We start from the raw sequence: 23,361 nt of genomic DNA on the forward strand, positions 1-23,361 counted from the left end.
AAAAAACTCTCTGCATACTACGTGCTCCCTCCGTCCAACAAAAGATGTCTCAAGTTTGTTAAAATTTAGATGTATTTAGACATGACTTAGTGTATAAATACATTTTAATTTGGACTAAGTTGACACATTTTTTGTTGGATGGAAGGAGTACTGTACTTTGGCCCGTACAATGGATGAACATTTTCTGCTCGCTACGAAGTTAGCTCTCTACTATACCGGACTGATTTTTTAGTATCCTAGAAAAAACAATCAGTTCCAATTACGCAAGTTTTCATAGATTCAGATGAATTAGGTTCTTATTGTTCGCAATACTTCTTCCTTCATTTTCAGTTTCAGATGAAACCTGCGCTAAAACGGCGACAAATATTTAGTAACTGCAGGCATGCTGCCAAGTGCTGAAGTGCCGGCACTAGATGATGCCAACATGTGTTGCGCGTGAACTGGATGGTTGTGCACTTGTGCGTGCGTGGCGGGGGGGCGGAAAGCGTGGTGTACGTCTCAACTTCTCAAGTGATCAGGTTCCAGTTGTAGAGTGGCGAAGTTGCGTTGCGTGCCGCGCTCCAGCTAGCCGCGAGCTGAGTGCGCCACATAGCGGAGGGGGCACAAATGCTCGTCATTTGCTGTCCATTTCTAACACGGGAAAGGCCGACCTATACCTGCTTGATCTTGTGATCGTGGTGGAACGATGATCGAGTCCACTGACCTTGTCGCATACTGGATCGATCGCATCTTCTTCTTTTTTCCGGATAATTTTTTTTGGAGGGAAACAGACAAACGCTGATCTCATTCCATCGTGTCTGTAGATCAACTTTCCTCTTCTCTAAACTGAAAAGATATGCTTGATGAACTGCGAGTATTGCATGAGTTGCCGAATCCAAGCGTGGTTTCAGGCTTTCAGCATGATTTGGCCGAATCCAAGTGGTGTGGTGCAGTGGTGGTGCAGTGGTGGCACTGTGGGCCAAAGATGAAACTTCTCTTCTTGCTCCACTAGCTCAATTCCAACTCTGGTCGACTCCCCGGGCCATTAATTTGAACACTAGCAGTGATCTGATCCCAGGCTGGCTCAAGTTGCAAATTTAAACACAACCGATGTGAGGTGGTCGGCTGCACATTCCTTACTTAACTGCCACTTTGGTCAACACTAATCAACTTTTAAACTTATGTGGTGCTATTATAGCAACAAATAATATCCTCATCAGATGCATGCATGCAGCAAAAACTCTTCGTGAAATCATGCAGAGGCCAGTCGGTTGAGCACCAAATCATCATCATCATGAAAGGGATTATAGATGGCCTTGCAACACTCATTATATAAGCTGTGCTAAATCATTACTGGTTTGCTTTCGGATATTTCTTTAGTTTTCCCTGCAGCTGGTGCTCCAACGGAAACCGGATTGCACGACTTCAGCGTGATGATGATGCGTTGCGTGTGAGACAGGTTGTCGATCTGTATATGTATTCTGATTTTCTTTTCAAAAAGGCCGTTCTGTCGGTATGTTATGTATACAAATCTGACTTGCTTTCGCGCGGTCCTTTGTTATGTTTTGCCCTGTTGCCATGACAACAATCAGAGAGGAGCTTAGCTCCTCGCCCTGCAGGTACAGGTACGAACCGTAGCCATCTTTGCATGAATTAGGAATAAAGTAAGGTGATCAATCAGCATCGATATAACATTGTTTTCAGAATTAAGGGGTGTTGAGACCACTCTAGTTTATTGCATCGACCTGTTTCTCGACGACGTTAGGTGCTAGGTGTGTTGGCCAGAGCATGGGGCCGCATTTAACAGTTGATGTCCCGTCCATATACCGATCGTACATGTACACGCATGGACATTAATTTGTTTTTTCTCATTTGATTGGAATGGCTAGCAATAATTTGTTCACGAATGGCAACCTAAGCTAAGCTAGCAAGTACAGTACGTGCATATTGCCAATTGATTGATTGATTGCTCGATTCAATTCAAATGAGCGTGCAACTAATCCCCGTACGTGCTACTGTAGGCGTGTATGTCTGTCCGTAAACGGCAGTGTTCGGTGTCAATCTACACAATTTCTCCAATTCTCATTCAATGATCCAAAGTCGTTCTTTTCAGTGAAAACACATTAACACAACTGCGTGCCATTGCTCAAGTGCTCAGCTGTGCGCGGCGGATCGGAAACTACTACGGGCTGACTCTGCTCGCATCGCATCATGCCGAGTTGTGCGATGTTCTGTGGTTATCCTTCTTGCCAATGGCACTGGCAATTGCCCCTGCAGTTTAATGTGTTCTGACGCCTTGTTGCTATCCCTGACGGCGACGCGTAGATCGCTGTGCGCAAGCAGCAAGCAGCGACATGACAGGGAAACTGCATACGCGCCTTCTAGTAGTGACCACTCCTTTTGATGGCTTTCGGCCTCGTACGGGCTGGGCCGGTTTGTAACTGCACTGCGCATTCGCGTACCACGCTAGGGCGCAGTTACTTTACTTTTTCTAAACAGTACTCATTCTGTTCCAAAATAACTGACGTGATTTTGTATAAATTCTTATATAAATTCACGTCACTTATTTTGACACGGAGGAAGTACAAGATTATAATTGATTTGATCGTTCTGTTTTTAAATATAAGAAGTGATATTCCTCAAAAATAAATAGTCGTAATATTCTACTAAGTCAAATTTATTGAAAAAATCTACCAATATTTACGTCTCTATATTAGTCTTATTAAATCCATCAGGATTCATGATATATACGGTACTTAGGAACACCCTTTTTTTCAGAAAAAAAATCATGATTTTTTTTCATAGTATACTTATTTGAATTTTTTATATTGTTGAATACGTTTTTCCATCAACTTTAGTCAAACTTTAAGAAATTTGACATGAAATAAAAGTAGAATTCCGTACATTTGGGAATGGATATATCTAAGTGATTTTTTTAAAGTTTGACAAAGTTTATAAAAAAAATATACCAACATATACAATAACAAATTGATGAAATTTGTATATCATGACAGATTCAGTAAAACCAATTTAATCAAATTTGATGAAATTTGATTTAGAACAAAGGTGGAACATCTTATATTTAGAAACGGATGGAATAGCTCGCAATAACCGGGTATAGATAACAATGTCAAAAAGGTTAGGAGAAGACACTATGCCACGATAACAATGCCAAAAAGGTTAGCAAAAGACACTATGCCACGTAAGTTGATACAAGGCACTTTGAGTTGGCTGCCTGAAATAATCACTTTAGGTGGCAGTTTTAATTAGTGAACATCCCCCTAGCCTAGTAAATCATGCATATTAAAGCTGCCTTGAAATAAATATATGGCATTTTTTTAATTTTTCAGGTATTTTTGACTGCTTCTATTCTCAGCCGTGTTGTATTGAGACGGTGATAGATGTATGTTTGCCTAGGTTGATTGATTGATGTCGGAACTCGGAAGCGATGAGCCGTGAGCCATCGATGGAGTTGACTCAAGCTAAGCCTACTAAACCAGTAAACCGTAGTGGAAGATCGGAGAAGAACTGTAGTATGGCAAAGATACGTCCACTGGGATAGTCGATCGGATGGAAGCAATTAACTAGTTATTGATCACGGCTTGATGCGCGACGTTTGGTGAATGTTTTGAGGCTAGCTTTGAGGCCGGTCAGCAAGGACCAAGCCCGAGTAACGCACTAAAACTGATCTGCAAGTCGAGTGCTCTTGCCTGAACCTGTAGCCGGAGTTAAGATCAAATTGTTTCATGATTTGATTTTCCTCGGCCAGTGACATATGCTTGCTGTCTGAAGTCAGCAGTGAGGCCTGGTCTCTGGGGGTTGATGATCAGATAATTTTTTTTAGAGCCAAAGGCCCCGTTCAGTTCCATTTTCATTGTCTTACAGTTTAAGCTCAGGTTGATGATCAGATTGTCTTAAAGCCGGGCCGTTTTGTTCGTTTGTTTCCGCTGGATAGCTGGGGGTGGTTCAACAAGGTCCAATTAAGCTGGAATGGTGCACTGGTGCAGGCAGGCCGGGACGCGATCTTTTGTTTCCACCATCAGCAGTTCAGCACGCCGCCGCACGCGGGCTCGCTCTATGGGCCGCAGCGGAAATGCGACTCCGGCCGGTGGTGCTACTCTGAATCTCGGACCAATATCCTGTTTTCCGTTTCAGCAGAGTCGGTCTTCATGTTCGTTCGTCATAGCAAACCCAAGCAGCAAGTTGTAGATCAATTACTGATTTTCTGCACATACAGGATATACAGCTCGGCCATTTCGTCCATGTACAGATTACTACTGCATCTCACACCACGCTGATGATCTGGGGTGATTCGGTACGGATATTCGCCCCGTAGATATCCTATAGCTGATACGATCTCTGAAAATGTTAATGGATGCTACTAGTATTGTTGGAGGTGTCGTCAGGAAGAGGACTGGATACCGTAAAGTGAAATGTCCTCGTACGAAAACGCATATAAAGTTAGAAAAGAGAGATTTCACAGTACCCCTATACTGTTAAGGTGTGAAAAAACCGTTGATTTTTTAATTTTTTTTTTCATTTTTTACGTGAATAGCAATTCTAATGGGTCAAAGCCCATTTACTCTCATCGTCTAGCTCGGTATGAGTACACGAGATTTGACGTGAAAATCTTCGTCTCTTCGATCTCTCCATCTCCCCTGTTCAGGAGAAGCCATGAGACCGGCGGCGAGGTTCTGGCGGCGGCCGCTCCCCCTCTCCCCCTCCAATTTCCCCGAATCAAATATCACGACCTGACAGAGAAAAGACGTGACAGAGAAAAGACGAGGCAGCCATTAGAGGTCACATGAAGCAGGGGGGTTGATCTAAGGTGAGAGAGAGGGAGCTCGGGGATGGCAAAAATCGGACGATAATAGCAAGGCGAGGCCGTGGATGGTGTTAGCTCGGGAATTCGCCCACCAAAAAACGAGATGAAAGACGATTCTTCTCCTCCTGTCCTGTGCTAGCTCCTGTCCACCGGACTTGTAGAAGACGATGTCTACGTCAAGGATAGCCGTGGGCTGTGCAGGTCGTGCAGGACTAAGCCATGGGCTTAATTAGATGCTCCGTTTAGCCCAATAGTATCATATACTGCTCTATAACCCAGAAGTATGTTAGTATCTGCACGTTAGATCTTGAACAATAAACGTCCCATATTCTTATGGGTACCGGAGAACTGTTCGATGCAGGGATTCACGCTAAAAAAAATGCACGGATTCTTTACACACATGTTGTTCTTCGTCTCAAAATTTCTTTTTGTAGAACGGATTCTTTATATCTTTCTCTTTGCCGGCAACTAATAATCTTTGACAGATCCCTTTGCTTTGGCATCGCAACGAAACGAAACATAGCGAAAAAGAGCAGATGCGGTACGTACGATGGAGCCGAACAGCACACAGCACGCGAATGTTCATCTCATATCTCATCATTCATACCCACCGAACAATCCCCGCTTTTCTTTCTCTGTAACTGCACAGCACCTTCGAGAAGGGGAACCGGATTCTCCCCCCTCCAATTAGGCAAATTAGAGCGAACGGGCGGACGGAATTATGCACGTACGGCCGGCCGGCGCGGCGCGCGAGAGAACCCGATTCCCTGGCCGACCCACCGACCGCGCGCACTAGACGATGGCGCAGGCGTTGGGGTTCTCCTCGCTGAAGATGGTGGTGAGCCTGTTGGCGTCGGTGGCGATGCTGTAGATGCCCTCCCTCACCGGCGTCGGGTAGCTGTACCGGTACTCCCCGGAGAAGTACTCGTGCCGCTTCGGCGTCGCCTCCCACCTCGGCAGCGGCGACGGCGTGTACCGGAACGGGAATAAGTGCCCCTGCGGCCCCGCCGCTCCCCCGTACCCTTGATGACGCTGGCCCTGACCCTGCTGCTGTTGTTCCGGGGCCGGCGCGTGCTCCGGTGGTTGTTGCTGCTCCTCTTGCTGTTGATGTTGCTCCTGCTGCTGCTGTGGTGGGGGAGGTTGCTCGGGGCCGAACCGGACGCGGCGCGGCGGCTTCTTCTTGCCACGCTTCGGCTGCTGCCTCGGCTGCTCGGGCGGCGCTTGTTGCGCGGCTTGCTCGGGCGCGGGCGTGGGCTCGGGTTGGGCTGGTGGTGTTTGGGCTCGGGGTTGGGCTTGGGGCTCTGCTTGTGCTGGTGTTGGGCCTTGCGGCGGAGGCTGCTGGGGTGGCGGGCTCGGTGGGACCATGTGCACGGAGGTTGCCACGGGCCGCATGTAGTGCGTCTCTGTGGGTGGGCCTGGCGGGTAGGCCATGGCGTAGTTCATCCGCTCTTCCCTCCATCGCTCGTCGTCGCCACGCCCTGCGTATTGTCGCCACAAACTCACTAATCTTAGCCGGTGATACAACATGTTACGAACAAAACGATCTCAGAGAAAACATAGTATGATACGAAAACTTGGTATTCTTGGATTACATACTATATGTGAGATTACTTGAACATGATTAATAGTAAAACTCAATTGTGGCAACCGAACATGTGCTATATATGAGAGGTAGTACGGGGATAGGTTTCTTCTAGCATGCAAAAACTAACGTCACGCCTGCTTGATGAATAATGATGATCGACATCGGTGAGCCAAACTAAGAGCTCTCAACAAACACCGGGGGCTAATGAGTAATGAACAATCCGAAGAGCAGCAGAGAAGGAGCAAAGAGAGCTCTAGTACTTCGTTTCATAGTTCATACCGTTGCATTTCCCAAGCACTTTCGACACGATCTTGCCCAGGAGGGGATAGCAACCCATCTCTCGCTCCCTATCTCGCACGGCTTTGGTGTTGGTTTTGGTATTGGCGAGCGTGTGCCCGTCGACCGGGTTTGTGCGCGGGATACATGCTATTTGCTACCTCCTTCAGTTCGCAGCAAAGGAACGGCAGAAACGGGTCATTTAAAGAGAAATGAAAGCTTGTATAATCGGTTGGTTCTAGCAGGAAGAAGGAATCTAGCAACAACGAGCGCCTACCTAAACGGTTCTTTTTCTCTCCGGGGAAGGCATCGATTGAAAGTGGCACAACACATATAAAGGGGTGGCCCTCGTTTTCGCGGATACTAATAGACCCGAGAGAAACTAGTGGTGGCCGAATATATTCCTCCCAAAGACATGCGTTTCAGAGCAGCAAATTAAGACGTTCTGACTTTGGATAAATGATCATAAAGGTTCTTTTCTGCATGGTTTACATTTGTCACGCGTTGCATAAAAAGGATCATGGTGAGGTTGCATCGATGCTTCGACTGCTCTGTCCTGCTTGCGTGCTGACTTGCTCGAGTTTAGGCACGAGTAAACAGTTTTATCCTCTTTTAAATTGGTCATGTCTAGGCTCTAGCACACGAACCAGACCATCAGTTTAATTAAGGTAGAGCCGAGGTTCGAACCGACGCTGGCTAGCCAACCATGCATCATGGACATCAGTTTTTTCTATATTCATCCCGCAGAGTTTTTTCTGCGGAAATATAAAAGATTGAGAATTTCATAGGAAAAATCAATGTACGGAGTACAAACATTTGGTTTACAGGAACTAATAAAATGATTTTGTAGAAATCGTATTGATTTTATGTGTTCTTAAAAAATGAGCCATGAATCAAAGATAACTTTTTTTTTCATAGGAATGAGTTGAACAATTCCTTTTGCTGGCAAGTGCCATCCTATCATCGTTTGCTAAGTTAGGCTTCAGGAAACGAAGTTCATCAGGGACGCCCACCTACTCATTCAGTTCGTCTCTGCAATCTGGACAGATCGGCGTCTAGACTGACGAACAAGTTTTTCATGTCACTTAGGGTATGGAATGTGCCAAGTTTTTATAGCATCAATATTTGATATGTGTAATACATAACGATGCAAGTGATGTGGCTATGTTCTCACGTCGTACATACCCTACTTTGACAAATGCAGTAAGGTGGAGCATTAAGGCCCTGTTGTTTGGTCTTCTGTTTCAGTTTTTAGTGCTTCTAGCAATCTCAAAAACACTTCTCCTGTTTACACATAAAGCTGAGAAGCACCTCCGGACGTGCTTTTGGTGTTTCTGGCTGAGAAGCAAGTCCGGAGGTGCTTCTCAGCTTCATGTGTAAACGGGAGAAGTGCTTTTGAGATTGCTAGAAGCACCAAAAGCTGAATCAGAAACCCAAACAAACAGGACCTAAGTCATAGAGCTGAAATCTACAGATAAACACATTGCTTTGCCAGATAAACCCTGCTGCTAACTATTTGGGTGCCTACAATAGATGCAAAACATTCGATTATGCTGCCGAGTTTGAATGGCTGGACATCTGATCTAGTATATCCAAATTGCAAACGAAGTGCTTCACAAAAAGAAGGGTGTAGTGAGGCTAGAAAGCTGATTGTTTACTGCTTCTACAGAAGAATAAAAATGTAACAATAGGTATACAAAAGGCACATCCAGCAATCCCAATTATCCACAGGCAATGAAATCCATATGATATCTATGAATTAATCATGCTATAACCTAATGCCCACCGTTCACCCTGCTTTATGCAGGATGTTAGCTCACCTACATTTCCGATTTCCTCACATTCATGCTTAGCCTTCCTACAGAAGACACAACGAAACTATCACAACACAGCATAAGAAATCAAGCTGCAGTTGGTTGCAGCGCTTTTATTGTTCTCCTCTGCCATGTGTCAGTCTCCGGTTCAAAAGTGAGCTGCCAGGTTGGCCAGTAGTGAAGGTCTTGTTTCAGAGTAAGCACGCGAGGTTTTCCATTCAAGTGGACGGTCCTCACCCTAACAAATTCACCATTTTCCAATCCCTGAAGAAAAGGTTAAGTCAACGGTATTAATTCGAATAAAATGGCATGTGAACCAGGTACACCAACAAAAAAACGGAGTGGAATATACCAAAGGCTGATACTGATATTCGCATACCTTCACCACCTGTATAAAGGACTCCAGATCTGGAGTTGGTTGCCCATTAACTTCAACTATCCACTGGAGAGCATAGAGACCATATCTGTGTACGGGACTTCCATGACACCATCTGCATAAAAACTCTGCTGCTCATTCCAAATTCCCAATGGGTATCTAAAATATGCTTATGACTGCAAACCTAACATCTATATAATAAATAATCATGTAAAGAGTATATTGTGGAGAAATATAATGAATACACACCAAGTGTGGACTTGAACTACGACTAGGATTTACCGATTTAGAGAAAACAGTATCGGACTGATGGTACAACACTGCCAGATGATGGGTGCTTTTTCAAGAAAAGCAGATAAGACCTCAGCGACATGTGATGATATCGGGGCAAATCACAATCATTAAAACGGCACTACATATTGAAGTTACACAGGCTTATAGTTCCAATTAAATATTAAAGTTACAACTCCCAAGTCATAACAGTTGGTTCCAGTATTGCGGGTAAAAGTTGTAAAAAAACATGTCCCTCACCTAGCAACATAAACTCCATGACCTTCCTCAGGCAAAAAACCAAGTGCACGCACTGCTGAATGCGGATCCTGAATTATGCATCCACACCAATTCACCATCCGTGTTGAACCATTACCATCCCTTACATCTGTTCCAACAATGAGGTCGATTTCTTTTCCCTGCTCGAATGTTTACACAGTTATAATAATGATAAATGTTGCAATTGGCAATTCTAAAAGAAGTTTATTTGTGATAGATGGTCCTTACCTGACGGAATATTGTCATGTTAAGCACTCCATCTGAATCGATGGACCGGTCCAACTTTTGGCAAGCATTCTCGATGTCAAGGAAGCAAGTAATTGGTTCCTTATTGATAGCAAGAATCATATCACCCTGTTCCAGAAGATTTTCCGCTTTTGATCCAGCCAAACAACCTTTGACCCGCAAAACTTGTCTTCGCACCGGGTCCTTCTTAGCAAGAGCCTGCAAAGATAATCATATTGAACAATAAATGTTTTAGGTATCTAAACACTGAGGTAGTGGACTGGTCCCACCCAAAATTGCAGGTAACTGTCAGTGAACAACTCAGCATCAATATTTATCCATGACGATGAAATGCCACATTGATATAAGCACATACTCCCTTCTTTTCATAATATAAGACGTATTAGGTTTCACTAAACAAGGCTTTGACCACGAATTACTATCTTAATATGGGGTTTATACGTGAAATCACAATTATCAGTAATTACTTTTGAGAACTAATCTAGTGATATCAATTTCATGTCATATGAAATATATATTAACAAAGTAATTCTTGGTCAAAGCCTTGTCGTAACCAAACCTAATAGGCTTTGTATTATGAAACAGAGGGAGTATAACATTCAGGCTTTGCAGCACAAATCCACGATACATGTTTGCCAGGTCAGGTAGAACAATATTGGACAAGATTAAGACAACGGTAAGCTGATTACCTGCACCCAGTTATCACTCAATCCATAACTTCTTGCCTTGGAGAGCAAAGTTGGATAAAGTTCCACCTCCAGAAGTCTGACAAACGGCATCGGTCTCCTGATTCCATTGATAAGACGAAATGGTCCAGGAGTGCCAGAGATTATCTTCTGAAGGACTTGACTTATTGCATATATTGGTATACCCCTAACAAACTGATGGTCCTCTGAAGTGCTACAGCCATATTTGAGCTGCACAAAAAATGAGGGGTTGAATTACACATCAACAACATGAGAGCCAACAATTAGGTGTAGACCATTACACGGTTATTTACAAGCATTAAAAGTAGTGATTAAAGGAATTTAACTGCTTTTTTTACTGCAAGAATTTATCTGCTTTGCTTAAACATTTAGATGAAATTTAGGGTCTTTACATGTAAATATACTCCCTCTGATCCATAAAAAGTGTCTCCCATTTTGTACTAAATTAGTACAAATTTTGTACTAAGTGGGCGACACTTTTTATGGATCGGAGGGAGTATTATTTTTATTCAATTGCCCATTTACTTGATGTTCGAGATATCAAGCGGCTAACCTTGCGTGTAAGCCGCCGTTTTGTTCTTTTCTTTTTTCTTTTCACTACATGCTCCTGAGAACATGGGAGCATAATTACTTACAAAAACAGGCTAAGGTGAACAACTCCCAACACAAACTAACCTGGGTGGAAAAGCTCGCCCATAATGCTTGAACTCTTCCCTGCTCATCCGTCAATATACCCGAAAATGAGCTACCAAAATCTAAATAAACATGGTTTCAGTATAAATGAAAATACTGAGACGTGAGATCGTAGGTCAGTTGAAATGAGCATAGAAAGTACCAGTATCGAGCTCAATGACCTCCATATTTATTGCACGATATCGTGGGCAGTCAGCTGAGCCAATATTAACAGCTGTGCAAGGATTAGTTATGGTTGATTTCCTTGATGTAGCCTGTAAGCTTCTACTCAGCCCAACTAGGTAGACGGAATCTCCTCGGCGCAAGGCAGGTTCTTCATATATCCAAGATTTCAAAAAACAAAACAGTAGAAAATGGTTGTCAAGTCAGTAACCATATTACTTAATACTTGTGTAATTTGCTTTCTCTCTTTGGCAAATGTAGCTTTGGGAAATACAAGGAAGCAGTAAGAAAACAAACCAGGAAGAAGCTTAGCAGCTCGAATAACAGATGCCCCAGCTCCCAGTGCAGAAGGATCATAAGCAACTAATGCAAAATTATGAACAGGATGCAGAAAAACAACCTGAAAACGAAAAATCAGAAGCTACTATTAAGAAAGTCGGTCTGCCTTACATTTATAATCAACAAAACGGGTGGTGAGAGCTCATACTTCTGCAGGTATTTCAATGGGATATGCAGCAAAAGAAAGCATTATATCAGAGATAGATACAGCAACTGTATTTCTATCGACAGCAACCAGGCCTAGAGAGTCGGAATGATGAATTATCACACCGGTTCCAAAGAAATGTTGAGAATGCACTCCATCAAGCATGCATATTGGTGGCACATGCACCTAAAAAAAGTAAAGATACAGGTAAGTCAAGTTTTGTACAAGCACGAGCACGACATCTGAAACCAATAACCGCAGGTTATGCTGTACTATAATGATACACATAATAAGAGTTCAGTCAATACCCAGCTATGAAAGTAAATGAGCTAGACACAAAAGAAATGACTGACTTATCAGCATTGAGGAAAAAACATGATATTTGCACATGATAACAGGTAATGCAACTTTGTTATACAGGCATAGGTGTCATTGGCTAACCATCAATATCTTCATGTTATTTGTTATTTGTTCAATTTCTAAAGATGATGTCACGTTTTCAGTTTTTCTGAATATTAGCACCATTAGACTGCAGAGAGTAGGTGGTATGAAAGCATAACACCACAAGTAAGATATATAAACTACAGAATGTAGACCTCCTTCCCTCACGAAAATCATCATCACTAAAGGTTTAAACAAAATAAGACAAGGAAATAAGTATAATCTTTGATAAAACCAAGATCTCACCCTTGATATGTGCAAGAAAAAAGAACAGCATGTAAGACAGTAGCAAAATTAAAAAACAATTACTGTCAATCATTTCAGCCACAAACAGTAAAAATACAATGAAAAGTTTATTACTGTCAAGTGAAACATTGTCCCTTATTTATTCATAAGCTAGCTCTTTATTTTCTTTCACCTGAGCAAATAGTATAAAGCATAATAACTTAATTCTAACTTAAAAGTTTAGTCCTACAGCCAGGACATGAAATTTTGAGCTGATGCAAACCATGACTATATGAAAGTTCCATAGAAAAAATGTAGATTTTGGCATATTACTCACCTCAAACATTACCAGAGCTGGTTCAATTACTTGTTCTGCCAATGATGCATTACTGGATATTGTCCTAGCAAGATCAGAGCCTTCCACACTGGAAGGATGCCTCAAAGCACCACCTTTTGTGTCATCTAAATCTCCATAAGATGATATAGTTCCCTCAACAGCTATATCCTCATCAACCCGGCGCCTTTTTTTCTCAACGAGGGAATCTTCACCAGAGTGGGATCCATCCATGCCAATCTCATCATCTGTTTGCATTTTTATGCATCCATCTGCCGAATTTTCAGATTCATGCTGGCATTTGAGGTCCATAGGACTAGGTTCAGCCAAAGGTGAAACAGAATTTGAGTTAACATCCAGATGACTGCGATGAGCTGAAACTACAAACGGAGAGTCGAGTGGTATAGCTGATTTTGCAGTCCACAGACCAGTTGCGTCATTTCGAGTATATAACTGAGGAGGAGCATACCATCCGTGCTGATCAACTGTAACCAGTACAGACTGGACACACAAATAAGGCAAGGGCTTAGTTGTATTTTTTACGCAAACTCAATATTTGCTAAAGGAAGATTAATCACGAGTCATGATAAAGCTGCCAAGGAAGTTTTTCCTACCTTATTACGATAACGGTCAGTGTATTTCACATATTCGAGAGGAACTCGTGCTCCCCTAGACAGCTTTGAAATGACTGCAATAAGGTCATCTAATTTTTCAATATCCTCTCCAGCAAACTTTTTTATAATGGAATGGCGTGGAACTGATGCCCGAGAGAGCATGTACCTGCATTGCATGATGTTGGATAAGTCATTGAAAAAGGATGATTACTTTGATATTGATCACATATATTTAGACTCAGGGCCATAAACAGCTAACAAACACATGGTCAAAATCACGAAAGTTAAGTCTCTTGCACAAAACATGAAAATGAAACAATTGGACAGGTATAATCTGCAGCTAACAATCATTAAAAATCGTTCTCTTAAAATTTAGTAAGCAAAATGGCACCTGCTTGGCATTCAAACGCAAGCCAATGAAAATGAAACAATTGGACATGTATAATCTGCAGCTAACAAACACGTGGTCAAAATCACTAAAGTTAAGTCTTTTGCACAAACATGAAAATGAAACAATTGGACAGGTATAATCTGTAACAATCATTAAAAACTGTTCTCTTCAAATTTCAACTGCTTGGAATAAAACGCAAGCCAATTCTACTAGCCTATTCCAGAGGGAGTTGTCCCTACACTAAATTGAAAATGGGCTGGCTGGAATGAGAGATACACATCAGTGTCCTTCCAGGAAATGTAGCATCCACAATTACAGTTAAAACTTAAATGTCTTACCCTGCCTCAGCAACATATACGAGACCACATTTGAAACGGAAGTTTCTAGCCTGAAATACAATATAAAGATGAGTTGGTACCATTGTGAAACTTCAACAAATGCTGCAACAGTATATATGTATTCTTTAATATGAGCTTGAATAGGAGGGAATACATGAGGTAATCATGAGTCGAATTTCAATTACTTCGCACCTCTGAGGTTCTGACCACAGTGGCGAGATTAGCATTTCTAACAGAAAAGTAAAACAAGTTCCGTTCAATATTTGACTGAAGTGGACTAATTGTGATTTACAGATGTAATAGCCTAATTGGGCCGAAAGCTCAGGATTTCCACAAACAGAGTGCAGCCAGTCAATAAATTAGACAGACCAACAAGCAGAAACAATGTATAACATTTTGCTCTAGCTGTTCGGTTTAAGTTGTACAAAAAAGGATGCCAGGACGGTTTCTGACTACAACATAAAATGCTCTACACGGGAACACGGAATAGAGTATGACTGTAAAAAAAACCAGGTTCGCCAAGCTACTCAAGATTAGCTCATACAAGGTCGAATCAAGCTTGGCTCGACATGGGACGTTGGATTTAGCCAGTTGGACGGTTGAGACACCACGACTCGCTTTTAATAGTAGTAGAGACTAGCACTGAGAACCTAGGAGCTGAGCTAGTTGATACGTGGGCTAATTATGCAGCATTGGCCAAATAATTGCAGCTAGTAGGCCAGGCAAGCTAACATACTAAGAGATAGCAGAGTTAAATTTTGTGTAGCCTAGGCCTCCAAGACACTCCACCACTGCAAACATCGGCAGGCGCTCTGAATCCTCCATTACACGATAATGGCAAATATCCTCTCCAGCAACATTCTGAGAACATTAGCTTTTCCACCCTGTTTGGATGCATTAAGACTAATGGCGTACTGAGCCTTGAGAAAGCAAGCTTCCTGTTTTGTTCTTTAGGCCATAGGCTGTGGTTTGTTGCTGAATTCGAGGTGTTATACTGCTGGCTTTTTCTATAAACTGGGGTTTTGTGTTGCCAAGCTTTGTCGACCATGAGCCTACTTGAGCCATGATACAAGCTCGACGACTAACTCAGGCTCGCTCAAACTCAACTCGAGCTTGTATGGTGTATGAAGCTCAAGCAGAACCTACCTTGGCTGGCTCAAGCTCGGCTTGCTCACAGCAAAAGAATAGAGGATGCCCACTTGCTCTCTTAAATTTCTATTCGCATTAAAATGTTCTAAGATGCAGCACAAAAAAAAATGCATATCTTTCCTTAAAAGGGCAGGGAGAGCATCAGCTCTGAAAGAAACAAGGGTAACTTACCTGCTGGTATGAAAGTGGATGGATGACAGCACCACTGACTTCCAAGAAATGATTTGGAGTTATAGAGTGCAAATCCTCAACCTATAGAGTGAAAATGAAATGATGTGGCGTTGACTTTATTCTATAAAAGACAGTCACAAAAGCTGTATCATGCGATAGGAGTACAGGAGTAATACATATACACTGTTCTTCATCAAAAAGATTAAATAAGATGTGTCAAAATTGCAAACTACCTCCAGCTTTACTGTTAAAGGCGCTCCACCTCTTTCAATCTGCAAATCTATCTCCCTGCCGACACTGTCATCAAGTAAAGTCTCCATTGTGAGAAACTGTGTTACAACCTGCAAGTAGTTTAGTAAAATGCTTAGCAAGAACATGCTTGAGTCAGAGTACGAGGTATGACGAATTAAAATAAAATAAAAATGCATGAGTGAAAAACATATAGTCAACAATAGGCAACTGAGGTTTATGGCAAGATGTTTTGGCAATGACTTCAAAGTCCACAAAAATAGTTTTCACAAAACCAACAGATCAAAAAAAATGATGGCATGTGGTGCATCGCTTTAGAACCCCAAAATTTTGATTGGTGTGCAGAGGAAACGCTGTCCATTTCATAAGCTACTGAAAATACATATTAAACATACATTAAATTATTAACTCTTCATAGCTTTCAGAAGCAAAGTTGTGGCATTTGATAAATAGAACCCCACTAGCCATACAACAGCAGAAAAAAGTGAGGGATGCTCTGGAGTATTCACAGGTGACATTTTCAACATCAAATTTATATCAGGTGCATTAACTTGCAGATTTTCAAAGGTCGTCACTAAACACCAATAGAAGGTTAGAGACTTTGTTAATGATAATAGTAGAGATGATAAGTTGCAGTACAACCAATGATGTCACATGATATCAGGACAGGGGAAAATAAAGGAGAAAAGTGATTTTCCTTGAAGTTGGGAATTGATTTAAAATGTTTTGGAACAAAGATACATCCATTCTTTTCCTAGAACCGGCAGGTCTGTAAAGTTATTTATTAGACCATAAGCTTTGACCAGGACTTAATGGAAGCAAAGAGCAAGTTTGCAACATGCAAGAAATGACATGGCAGTGAGTTACTGTCATGGTGCAGCATAATAATTGACAATTGTTAGATTATTGTTAACACAGATGATATCATCCTTTCTACCAATGGTTCAAGGTTGTCTGTGTTTTGATTTTTTTTGGAAAATGAAAATATCGCCACCAATCCACCATGTCACATGGATTATCTTCAGTTTTTAGTATTAAGTACACAGAACATTGGGTGCCAATCTTCTGCTTATTTGCTACTACAGTAACTGAAGTTATCAGCCTGCATAGTTGACGAGTGAATATAGCAACCAATTTTAATGCAATGCTGACCTCCCCATTCATGCGAACTAGCACATCACCAGGTTCCAAATGTTTATGTGCAGGTCCTTCCGGAACCTGCAGGGACAGAGCTCGCCAGTTTCAGCGAGACATAGAATGACATAATTCAAGAAGCAGACAGCTAGGTAATGACATATAATACATTTTTAAGTTTGGAACTACTTAGTATAAATTACCACAGAATCAACAACCAGCATCCCAGTCTCGCCTGCTGGAGAAACAACTCGTACCATCTGCACAAATAAAAATGACAAGTTCTGGTACTTAATCTCAGAACATGGAGGGTTAGCATTCAAAAATATATTCCAATGGAAAGAAAAATGAAGATGTTTTTCATCCAAACTACAGCTGGAAGTAGAACAACAAATAATCACAATACCAGTAACTAGTCATAATTAGTACTCCCTCCGTCCCATATTAAGTGACTCAAATTTGTCCAAATATGGATGTATCTATATCTAAAAAGCATCTAGATACATGTAATAGAAAGCCACTTAATATGGAACGGAGGGAGTAGTAAGAACAGATAAACTTATGTTCGTGCAATTAAACTTGACTCCAGCGACAGAATTCTGATCCCATCTATTTAAATTGCAAAGAGTGGGGCAGGGGGATACTTTCTAGTACATGTAAGAGCATACCTGCTCTGTTTCATTCCTGAGTCCCAGACGTCGAGTTTCTTCAAATCCTTTGTGTTGAAAGGTCACCTTTCAAAAGGACGGAAAATAGAATAGGAATAATATGAGGTCCGACACTAGGGGAGAGAGTAAAGCACCAGTTATGATTATAAATAGACTAATAGAATTAGTTAACTAAATACTACTTCCTCCGTACCAAAATAAGCATCACAATTTTTTTCAAAATGAACGAATCTACACTATGAAACATTTCTCGATACGACACTTATTTTGGGACGGAGGGACAGGGGAGCATTTTTCATGGACAGATTTTGCAAATTGCCATGGTTTACAAACAGTGTTTTAAATAGCGAGGCAGTGCGCTTGAGCACAAATACCGCGGTCAAGGGGTATCAGCAACTAGAATATGGTTGATGTAGTGCTTTGCACAGTTGTGGCCTCCCTGACCATTGCAAATGGTATAGCATACAGTGCGTAGCAGGACTTCATTCCAAATACATAACAGGGTTTCATAGAGTCTATCTGTTGTAAATTACAGAAACCTAGCATGTTAGGTTTGAAGCCATACATTGACAAACTTTTTGTGCTAAAGTGTGGTGCACCACGCTTTCTATGGTGCAAAACATCCACCACCAGTATGGCAAGTTCTGCAAACATATGTCCTATGAACGGTGAAGCATGAGGCTAAGGAATTATGAGCACACCAGAAGTGTGGCAACAAACCAAATGATAACCGCATTGGTCAAACCTTCCTAAGTGAGTTGTGGCCAGTTGTGTCTTCCAAACCAACATGACCTTATAATTTGAATCCTTACCCCCACAACACTTACTAGAAGGAAAATAACAAGTTGTTGAAATACTACATATTTTGCTTTCAAGTTGGTTGGTCGACTTAATATTCATAACCGAGCTGTGCCCACTAGCCGCTATCCAGTATAGAAACACTCCAATAGTATGCTTCTACTACACACTATTTAAACATCGGTTTTAAGTGGTGAACAACAGTGGCAAGTCAGTCAAAACAGTGGCAAGCCTGGGCTTTCTTAGTGGTTTATTTTGTTTAACTCTTCCTTTCTACAATTTTGTTGACCCATTCTAGACTTCTGTTCTCCAACATATAATATATGCAAAGAGGCTACACTGCTGAAGTTCTTCAAGGTTAAATACATGCAGATTTAACAGATTACAAAATTTACTTGCTCACCATGTCTAAAATAGCTCTCTGCTTACACAACAATATTATCTTAATACAAACAATAGAATCGTCGAACAACATGCGCACCTGGAGTGTACCACGAGGAATATAAACAGATTCTGGCTTGATACCGAATCCATCCCAACAATCACGAATCAGATTGAGTGCCCTAACAACCTGGAAACAGTTGTCACAGATGATGTTAGCAAAACAAGATTAGAACAGGATCAATCATAAATAGCAATGATGATGTTCCTATTTCTATGTATTTAGACAATGTCAAACTCGAATATATTCTTCCATTTGTGTTTTTTTCAGTAAATTGAAGTGCATAGGTCACATGACAAACAGTACATTAAGGAAGACATTATTAAGGAGAAAGCTGTCCTCTTGTACTTCTACCTGAAATGAAATTTTCTGTAAGCCAACTAATCTAATACTCCCTTCAGTATCATAGGGTGGTCATTTTAGACATGGTTCATGATACCAAGATGGCTGAATAACAGCGGTATGTTTACCATTCTGCCCCTATTAACTTGAGTACACAGGAACCATAAATAACTACAGGAGGATGTTCTAGACCGTTTGGCAATTTCTCAACTTCCACAATCAGGAGGTACACAGATCGACTCTTACCTTTTGCATCTTTGATTTACAGCTGAGATTTTGTTTTTCTACTCCTTAGCTGGATATTTTTGTATAAAAGGGGGTGAGGGTCGAGAAAGCCAGGTTTCTTCCACAGAAATAACAAGGGTGGTTAAATCGTAGTCCACAGGATCAAACCCTGGCCGGCAGAAAGTCACAGCTAAACTCCCACCACTGGGCTACTGCGCAGTCCTCTAGCGTGTTGCTTTTCACCTGCATATGAGTGGCACCAATTTTTTGACTGCGACTCGAGTTGAGTGATACTACAACATTTGCACCCCCGAAGCACACCGTTTGTCTCCATGGAGTCCTCAGCACAATCCCAAACGGTCTCGTCATATTATTTCGAATCCTAGAGTACAAGATTGATCGATCATACTAGTCCATATGTGTAGTGATACAAGTATTCCTAGAGCCAAAAAAAGGATGAGTTCCCAAACATCAGTTTTGGAAGCAGCAATAGAAAGCACTCAATGCATAAACATGCATGCAGCAGGTACTGTGGGCAAAACAGGCTAGATGACTCCTAAAACTCGATGACTACTTTTTAGGCAGTTCATACAAAATGCTCCAGCGACCAGTTCTTTTTATAGAGGGAGTATAAGTGTTAGTACGATTACATATGTCTAATTTTCTAATGCCTACTGTTGTTTCAACTAGCAGTATCATTTCTTATGATTAATGTGTTATCACATACTTCCTGAACATCTCATATAGCACAAGGAGGTAGCAGTGTACTAATGTTACTTACACGGTCTAATGGAAGGAAAAACGCAGAAGCACTGGAAGATTTGCTTCCAGCATTCAGGGCAACAGCTCTTCCTTGGCAATCAACAACTGGGGAACCACTAGAGCCACCTTTAGTACCAGATGCAGCCTGAAGAAATAAATAACTACGTTAAAAAATCAAACGCATTATAAGCAAAGCAAATCAGTAAGCATCATTCTAGATACACAAAATCCATTAATTTAAGCAACTAATATACATATAACATATTTAATGTTGAGTAGCTGAAGAGAAACACCTGCATGTAGAATGTGTTGAAATCATTATACCCATCCCTGCCAAAGAATTAGCAAAATGAAAGTCAGAACATATGCAGCAATACATGGTGTAACAAATAACAATCTTACTATCTACTAGCTTGGGGTGGCTAGCTGCTCCGTTTGGATGGAGAAGAGCATAAAGAGGATATCATAAGCCCGTATGATAAAAACAAGTTCATGCAAAAATAAAGGCATACTTCTTGTAGTAAGGCGCTTCTCTATCAAGTCGAGCAAGTGTTCCCGCCAAAATTGAAACCTAAATCCAGTGAAAATGAATCAGAAGGTCTTACAGTATGCGACACAGTTTAAGCAATGTTCAAAGTTAAATAGCCATAATTCTCGCATGTGTCCTTGTAAGGATGAACCACTGCATCAAGTCTAACCTAAAAATGTATAAATACATGATAATGTATTTTTTTCCAGTGTTACCAGAAATTCACATCCGCCCCAGCATCTCACAATCTCAATTGTAATGCTTAAATAGAACTCTATTCCAATTCCAGGACTGATGGAAACAATTGTTCCAAATTCCTTTTCTAGCTTATCATGCCAAATGTTTTCATCTACTACTCTGGTTAACACAGATGTGTTGACTACTTGAATAGGTGCCTTCCAGATCAACAATATTCACATTACAACTAAGTAAAGTGGAAGCCAACTAATGTGCTTTCTTCCCATGATCCAACAGAGAATTGATGTAAGGTGTGGAGGCTAACGATATCATTGTAATACTGCAGTTCATCGCAGCAACCCAGTGAGAGAATGAACTAGATTTTAGGGAAACCTTTTCGCCACTGTCATTGCCGACAACACGAATTTCTAGCCCGACAGATGCTGCTTCAGGGTCTAGAGGGATCTCATCGTACTTAAGGAATTTTATGGCACCTGGATCATAGCGAAAAAAACCAAAATCATGTACCTGTTTTGAGAAGAAGTGGAAACTTGGATTAACATTACGGCATTGGCACAGGGTAAGCAAAACAGAACAGAACAGAATGGAATAGAATCAAATCAAATACTGTAGAACAAACACTAACAGGATCTCTGTACAGGGGGTACACAGGGATCTCCTCCCTGTTCACAAACATCGCCTCCGCGACCACAGGCCCTACACCACCACAATATAACACGAGTCATTCGGAGAACAAATGGATACACGGCGAGGAGATGTCGGATCGGCAGATATGTGGTCTATACCAGGCTTGACGACGTGGCGGTTGGTGAGGATGATGCCGCGGGACTTGTCGACGACGAAGCCGGTAGCGTAGCTAGCGCCAGCGACCTCGGTGTCGAAGGCCCGCGGTGCGGTGGTGCGGAGGACGGCAACAGCGGGAACCACGCGGGAGAGCGCGCGGCGCCAGTCCTCCGCGGTGACGCTCGACTCGATCTCCATCGCCAGCTCCCCGCCGACCTCCTCCTTCGCGGGGCTCTCCATCACCAGCAACGGCGGCCGCGATCTGGCTCCGACGGGGCTCGTCGGCTGCAGCGCCCTCCGCTGCCACTAGGGTTTAGAGCTCCCCGGCCTGAGAAGCTTCAATCCGGAGGAGGGATTGTGTCGTGAATCACGCGAGCGATGCGGTGGCCGTGGTGGGATGAGATCACCGGGAGTTGGGAGTGGAGAGCTGGTAAATGCGGATTTGGACTTCGTAGTCTGGTGCTATCGTCGCCCGACGGCACGAGATTTTAGCAAGGGGTGTGGGGTGGGGCGCCGCACTAGCTGAGTCATGCTCCCGGTGCTCGGTGGGGCGTTACGAAACTGATTTTTTTTGCCTGCACGACTACACGAGTCACTGGATTTGGATTAGGCCCCGGGTTAATCGAACGGATTGTTGGCCTGCAAAATAGGTGAGCTGGATGATTTGGGCTGGGGTCACATCTTTTGTGGGTCTACGGACTTTAGTAATCCTAGGCACAGCAGGCTGGGCCTAGTTCTAATACATGAATGAACTCCTTCCTTTTTAGCCTCGAATGATTTCCTTCCTAGAAAAAACATGGATCGTTTCCTCTAAACCAAGGAGGATCTTAACCGAACGCCATTTCATGCTACATCATGCAGGAATTCAAAACACAGGTGTGCATAGTAAAAGCTACTCCCTCCGTTACATAATTCTTGTCTCAAATTTGCCAAAAAAATGGATGTATCTATTCCTAAAAAGCGTTTAGATACATATAATATTTTGACAAGAATTATGAAACGGAGAGAGAGTATTGTATTTGATTGCACCACATGAAAAATGCATGAACTTGTTTGAAGGATTAGATGCTAACCATAGTTTTATATAAATAAAGAAAAATTTGCATGTGATTGGGCCTCATGAAGTAATTCATAGGAACAAAAAAAAAATCTAGCAAATCAAATGTGTTGTAGGGGGAATTTTCCTTAGGACTATAATTATCCAAAATACCTTTGAATCAAAGAGGCCTTAAACGTGAATTATTTAAAATTCAAAATAAAGATAAACAGCTTAAAATAAAACTTCATATTTCAAATATTTGGAATGCACGTGTTCAAATATTTATTATGATTTTAGTTTTCATGAAAAGAGTAATGTTTTTGTCGGGAACAGACACAAGTTCAAGTGTGCTGGGAAACAATTTAAAAGCAAAGCACTAATTTTTTTTAACAAGCGACATTTACTAATAGGGTAATAATGCTCATAGAATCACGCACTATAATTTTTTTTTCATTTCATACACATGTTGCAAATTTGATAATTATTATAGTTCTGGGATTTTGTGTGTAGATTTTCCAAAACAAATATGCAAGTACATTTTTGTTTGTTTGTGAAAGATTTGGTCCCTCCATTCTTGGACTACAAAATGTTGGTCTCTTGACTTACAAGACCAGTTAAGTTTGGTCCTTGGCCACAGTTTGAGTGGTTTCAGCATCGATGTGTTTGTCAAAACAGCTCAAATCTAGACTAGATTTATACAGTTTGACAAGCAGAAGGACCAAAATTTCATTGGTATTAGATTAAATGAATGATACCTAAACTACACCGATGGATGAGAAATCAAAATATACTTATCCCTTTTAGAAGCAACGAGTTCCAATCTCTAAAGCGGC

The 23,361-nt window shown here is 41.7% G+C and overlaps 2 protein-coding genes across 4 annotated transcripts; both read right to left on the reverse strand.

Annotated features, from left to right (window-relative positions):
* Nucleotides 1–5,207: 5,207 nt before the first annotated feature.
* On the reverse strand, nt 5,208–6,988 carry LOC100841747 (basic proline-rich protein). The gene is made up of 2 exons (XM_003572821.4): nt 6,669–6,988; nt 5,208–6,282 (listed from the first exon to the last, which is right to left on the reverse strand). Exons 1-2 carry the CDS (start codon nt 6,724–6,726, stop codon nt 5,597–5,599), a joined length of 744 nt encoding a protein of 247 aa, XP_003572869.1. The 5' UTR covers nt 6,727–6,988; the 3' UTR covers nt 5,208–5,596.
* A 1,289-nt stretch (nt 6,989–8,277) lies between these two features.
* LOC100842047 (protease Do-like 7) lies at nt 8,278–22,004 on the reverse strand. 3 transcript variants are annotated; one of them, XM_024461335.1, is made up of 25 exons: nt 21,492–22,004; nt 21,332–21,402; nt 21,079–21,213; nt 20,492–20,550; nt 20,273–20,309; nt 19,999–20,124; nt 18,690–18,779; nt 17,411–17,476; nt 16,946–17,002; nt 16,761–16,826; nt 15,593–15,700; nt 15,360–15,440; nt 14,040–14,089; nt 13,311–13,476; nt 12,700–13,197; nt 11,700–11,882; nt 11,510–11,612; nt 11,193–11,363; nt 11,033–11,112; nt 10,911–10,964; nt 10,340–10,567; nt 9,633–9,848; nt 9,387–9,544; nt 8,859–8,970; nt 8,278–8,743 (listed from the first exon to the last, which is right to left on the reverse strand). In XM_024461335.1, exons 1-25 carry the CDS (start codon nt 21,727–21,729, stop codon nt 8,567–8,569), a joined length of 3,330 nt encoding a protein of 1,109 aa, XP_024317103.1. In that variant the 5' UTR covers nt 21,730–22,004; the 3' UTR covers nt 8,278–8,566. The 3 variants fall into 3 exon arrangements, with proteins under 3 accessions (XP_024317103.1, XP_003572870.1, XP_024317104.1); XM_003572822.4 differs by lacking the exon at nt 10,911–10,964 and having other exon boundaries at nt 21,492–22,003; XM_024461336.1 differs by lacking the exon at nt 21,492–22,004 and having other exon boundaries at nt 21,079–21,179; nt 21,332–21,370.
* Between the last annotated feature and the right edge of the window lie 1,357 nt (nt 22,005–23,361).

The sequence above is a fragment of the Brachypodium distachyon genome, chromosome 3, assembly GCF_000005505.3.
Source record: "Brachypodium distachyon strain Bd21 chromosome 3, Brachypodium_distachyon_v3.0, whole genome shotgun sequence".
Classification (NCBI taxonomy): Eukaryota; Viridiplantae; Streptophyta; class Magnoliopsida; order Poales; family Poaceae; genus Brachypodium; species Brachypodium distachyon.

Bases quoted from the DNA above. Each gene is read 5' to 3' on its own strand.
- LOC100841747 (XM_003572821.4), bottom strand. From the start codon at position 6,726: ATGGGTTGCTATCCCCTCCTGGGCAAGATCGTGTCGAAAGTGCTTGGG. The intron at 6,283-6,668 runs GTATGAACTATG...GACAATACGCAG, and splicing joins AGTGCTTGGGAAATGCAACG to GGCGTGGCGACGACGAGCGA.
- LOC100842047 (XM_024461335.1), bottom strand. From the start codon at position 21,729: ATGGAGAGCCCCGCGAAGGAGGAGGTCGGCGGGGAGCTGGCGATGGAG. The intron at 11,883-12,699 runs GTGAGTAATATG...TACTTTTTTTAG, and splicing joins CAGCTCTGGTAATGTTTGAG to GTGCATGTGCCACCAATATG. The intron at 8,971-9,386 runs GTGAGGGACATG...GTTTTTATGCAG, and splicing joins CATGGAGTTTATGTTGCTAG to ATGGTGTCATGGAAGTCCCG.